Genomic DNA, 4,866 nt, shown 5'->3' with positions numbered 1-4,866 from the left:
GCAGATCAAGGCCCCTGTGGTGAGGGAGAGAGTGGGGCAGGGGCTGAACAGCCAGGGTGGAGTGTGGGACGGAACCGTGAGAGTGGTTTGTCGGGGGGGGGGCAGTTCCTGCTGCTGCATGCACCCCAGTGGAGGTCCAGGGGGCATGTGTCCCCCAGATCTGTGCGTGAGGCAGAGACAGCTGCTGCTGTAGGCTGGACTCTGCACCCCAGGACCCCAAGAGCCATGTGATGCCATGTACCTGCTGTGGCTGGGCAGGCAGGGGACAGACACGCAGACACAGACCAGCAGGTGTGTGTGGGGGGAAGAGGCAGGGCAGGAGAGAGGGAAGTGGCTGGGGGGAGCCAGATTAAGAATGGGCAGGGGAATGCATCTCTGTAGCCACTCCCAGGAAAGGGGAGGGGGTAACAAGGGCAGTGGTGCCCCTTTTTGGGCTGTATACACACTGCCTGGCCGGCCAGACAGGGCAAGGCTTGTATACAGCGGTCACCACTGCCCTGCACCGCTGCTGCTGCACCCCATGCTGCTTTCCCATGGCCACATGTGCGGCTTCACGGGCTGCTGACAGGCAGCGCACGACGTGCACTGGCAGTCTGCAGAGCTGCATGTGTGACCACCCACGGGAAAGCAGCACAGGGTGCAGCAATGGCTATGTGGGGTGGTGGTGGCCGCTGCATGTGAGCCCCCCTTCGCCCCCCTGGCTGGCATGTGTGTGGCCTACAGAGGGGCACCATTACCCTTGCCCTCCTGGCCCTGCTCTTGGGAGTCGGCACAGAGAATGAGTTGAGGTGGGGGGCGGGGAGGCGCTGCAGTGTGTTGTGTGGGGCAGGCAGCATCCAGTATACCCCCCCCAGGTAAGGAACAAAGTATGGGAAGGCACCAGGGAGATGCTACTGCTGCATCCTGGGGCGTGCTCCATCCCTGCCTGCCTGCCCACCCATGCGTACCCCCTATGTCCTTTCTAAGTATCCCTGGGGGTACGCATACCTCTGGTTGATAGCCCCTGAAATAGATGAACAAAAGTTCAAGAACAAACACTCCTTTTGATTTTAGCAAAACACAGCTCCAGGTGAACTCAAACCTCCACATGATTTGACTGGGCTGCAAGCAGATGTTGCTTTTGTGCTACCATAAATTATTTTATGGAAACACAAAGTGAAAGCAGACGTTTATGCTCTTTTTTTCACTATAAATGCCCACATTTGTGTCTGAGATAATTGGTAGTATTAATACTGCAGATATCTATCTGCTTTCAGGCACAGAGCATGGCCTGCCTGGAGCTACCCACATGCTCCATCCGCCCCCAACAGGCCCTTCAAGGGCTTTAGGGGCCCAATCCTACATGCCCCAGAAATTCTCCTGAAGCCCCAGGAGCACCTTCTTGGGTTACCCCTGTTTGCAAAGGTGCACCACAAGTGTTGTCCTGCAGGATTAGGCCCCTGCAGCTCCTAGGAGTAGCAAGGGCCTGGAGCCTGCAAGGCAACGGTCAACATCTGTTTTGCCCAATGAAGCAGATCATCTGTGCTACAACATATCCTGGCACAGCTGATTTGCTTCATTTGGCAATGTCTGTTTATAGCCTTTGTGTACCTTTGAAGCAAAGAATTTACCAATATTTTTAGTCTCAAAAGGTCAAATCAATCTGTGCAGGAGTTTACAAAGCATAGACTTAAGCCAACAAATTAACTCTGCATATTTATCACATGCAATAACTGTGGGATGAGAGTGTCTGGATGACAGAGAGCTTGCTTATTTCTTCAGAATTCAATAGATTTGGTTGAGGTCTCTGAATCAGAAATTTTTCAAAGAACTGTAATGGAATTATTTTGGTCACGTTCAATCCCATTTCCAAGTTTTAAAACAGCAAAGCCTCAAACACCTAAATGAAGCAAGAGTCCTCATTACTGTTATGGGTTAATAGGTTCTGAAAGGTAATACTTTGCCACAACAGCTTTTAGTTCTTCAACCTAGTTACAGTATGCCAAAATGTTAACTTCAATTTGACTGAAGTGCCACTATCAATAATATTCTACTATTACCACTTGTGAAATTAAAAGCTATTGGCCATTTTCCAAAGAAATAATAGTAAGCAGTACAATTACAAGGGATAAAATGTTTCTCTAACATTTTATGAGTGCTGTAGTTTCTCTGTTTGTTCTGTTTTCTGCTCGTTCTCAAAATTGCCGTATCCATTTGGTCCATTTTCCCACTTTCTTTTGCTTATTTTTCTGTCTTCTTTTTCTCTGGGAAATTCTTTTTAAAAGTCAGTGCATCACCTCTCCCCCAATGAATGACATGCATGAGTCTAGGGAACAACGTGACTTTTTGAAATAATATAGGAATTTCCATATTGCATCAGACCAACAGTTCAACATCTCATCTCCAACAGTGACCAGTATGTATAAGAACCCTGCAATGGACTTATACAGAGTAACTCATTCTCTTCTTTACATTTCAATATGATTCCTAACAGGCAGCATAAATTCTGAAACACAATGTGTAATATCTCTTCTTAAATATTCACTGTACCTAATTGTAAAACTGAATATTTCCAATATCCATTATAAGGACTTTCAAGAATTTAATGTAGCAGTGAATTCCAAGTTTAATTATACATTATGTGAAAAAGTCTTCATGTTGTACCTGAACTCCTGATGAAATTGAAATATCAGGGATAATGGAGTCTAGTGAATGAACACAGAAATTTCCTGATTAACTGTCATAAAAATGCTGAATCTCTTATGGAAAAAAAATCATGATCTCTAGAGGCTCCTACACATATGTACAGAGCCTGCTCCAATATACTGGAAATCCAGTGCATCAGAGCAGACTCAATTAATCGAGTCTGCTGAAGCATGGAAACTGACGTGCTCCGGCAGCCTTGCACATCACATGTATCAGCATGTCTGTGCATCTCCACACTGACAAAATGGCGGTGCTGCGCTCTGAAATAAAACACGCCTGATGAGCTATAGTTCAAAGCACCCCGCTGCCATTTTTTCAGCACGGGGATGTGTGGTGACATTGATACATGTGAAACACAGGTGCTTTTAATTAGTGCATCTTGCTAATTAAAGCGCCTGGCACTGCATCCAAAAGCACAGGTAAAAATGTCCTAGGTTGTCAAATCCAGATAAGGTCTGTGTTATTTTCTGAGAAGGAATGCAGGCTTTAGTTTTGGTATAAGGAAAAAAAAATCCATTTGCAAAAGGTACATGAAAGGTCAGACTTCATACAGGCAGTGGCTGTCCAAACTCAAAACTTACTAAAACAAAATAATCACCAGGTCTCTCATAGCCAGAGTACATAGAGATGTAGAAACCAAATAAAAATGGAAAGGTATGATTACTTATTTGGAATATGCAGCATGTATGAAGACTCTAAAAATGAGAAGAGACAGCAAGACAACAGAATGATGAATCTAACAAATTTCAATTGATTTTCTAAGAACTGTATCCATATATCCTACAAAGATCCGTTAATTAGCCACAAGATCTGTTCAAATCACATGCAATTAAAAGATCCTTTTACAGTGATGAAATGTATTAGTAAATGCCTATAGGAAAAAGCAGTTTTATAATGAATAATAGCTTGGGGGATGGGGGAGGAAATCATACAACTAATGACATATGCTTCATACTGCTAATAGTCAGTTTCATATTGGAATGTGATGTGGATGCATATGTGGTATGAAAGAATGTACCATGAAAAAATAATGCAAATAAAATAATATAAAATGATGTTTTAAACCTTTTGTTTTTGTTAAACTGTCTCTTCACTTGATTAAAAATACTACTACAAACAGCCTGACTGCCTTTATCAGTCAGCCAGCTTGATCAGCTTTAGTAATGTGGGTATGGGTTTTTTTGTTTGGGTTTTTTTTTAAACTCTGATAGGGACCTTCAGGGTCTGTAGTATCAGGAAACTCATGAATGACAAAACACAAAAATGTTTCATCACACAATTAACTGGGACAAAACCCAGAATAATTACTGCATAGCACATCACTTGAAAGGAACATAATGGGGAAGTATGATGAGTCTTTTCAGGCAAAAGGAAAAAAACCACAAAAGCCCTGCAATGTAACACACCCGTTTTACCATAGCAAGCAAGGATGCTGCAAGTAAACCAATATAGGTGTTGCCTGGAGGAGCAGTACTCCAATACGTTTGTACTTGATTTAAACATGATGCCTTTTGGAGTGCTGTGGGGAGTACAGATGAGAGCAATTTTTGGTATGCCCTTTGAAAGGTTGCTGCATAAACTCCCCCATGTGATAACCTAGGTATGGAAAGGGGTATGAGAAAAATGGTGAGAAATCCACATACCCTCTTACTCCTTTTCCGCACACACGTAGGCCTAATTACAATCTACCCTTTGGAATGGAAAAGGCTAGGAATGCATCTATTTCTTAGGAATAGCTTTATGAAACACATCCAGTCCATAGAACACTGTAAGATGATAGGATCAAACACCAAATAATTAAAAAATTTAAAAAATCCCCATGCAAGCTACTTACAGAAGCCAAGCCCATTATCCTAGGGAATGTGAGGGATGAACATCCATCCGGACTCTGTCCGAAAGTAGTGTATGGTGTCTGAAACCAAGCCTTCTCATTAGCCCAAACCACATCACAGAGAGGCAGTATGGATGCTCCAAGTCCAATGGCTGGGCCATTTACTGCTACAATAATGGGTTTCTTAAACTGGATAAAAGTATTCACAAAATTCCTGAAGGAAAAAAAAAAGCATTTCATGACTACTTATATTGGCAGCAAAATGCATTAGCCTCTCAGAGCTTAGTCACAAAATTTCTGCAACAGCTACCTGCAAGCAACATTTCAGGGACCTGCTTCCTCTTCCAGCC

General features: G+C 43.4%; 1 protein-coding gene across 3 annotated transcripts in view; it reads right to left on the bottom strand.

Annotated features, from left to right (window-relative positions):
• The window catches only part of CDYL (chromodomain Y-like), a 190,220-nt gene that overhangs the window by 4,605 nt on the left and 180,749 nt on the right, over positions 1 to 4,866 (bottom strand). For all 3 annotated transcript variants that reach the window (XM_019522072.1, XM_019522062.1, XM_019522080.1), the window contains one exon: positions 4,520 to 4,730. In XM_019522072.1, coding sequence (XP_019377617.1) covers positions 4,520 to 4,730 — 211 coding nt within the window. The remainder of the gene's footprint in view (positions 1 to 4,519; positions 4,731 to 4,866) is intronic.

Source organism: Gavialis gangeticus, unplaced genomic scaffold (assembly GCF_001723915.1).
Source record: "Gavialis gangeticus isolate Ggan-Ray unplaced genomic scaffold, GavGan_comp1, whole genome shotgun sequence".
In the NCBI taxonomy this organism is placed as follows: domain Eukaryota; kingdom Metazoa; phylum Chordata; order Crocodylia; family Gavialidae; genus Gavialis; species Gavialis gangeticus.
Note: the sequence above shows the minus strand (reverse complement) of the source record. Positions and strands in the feature narration are given on the sequence as shown.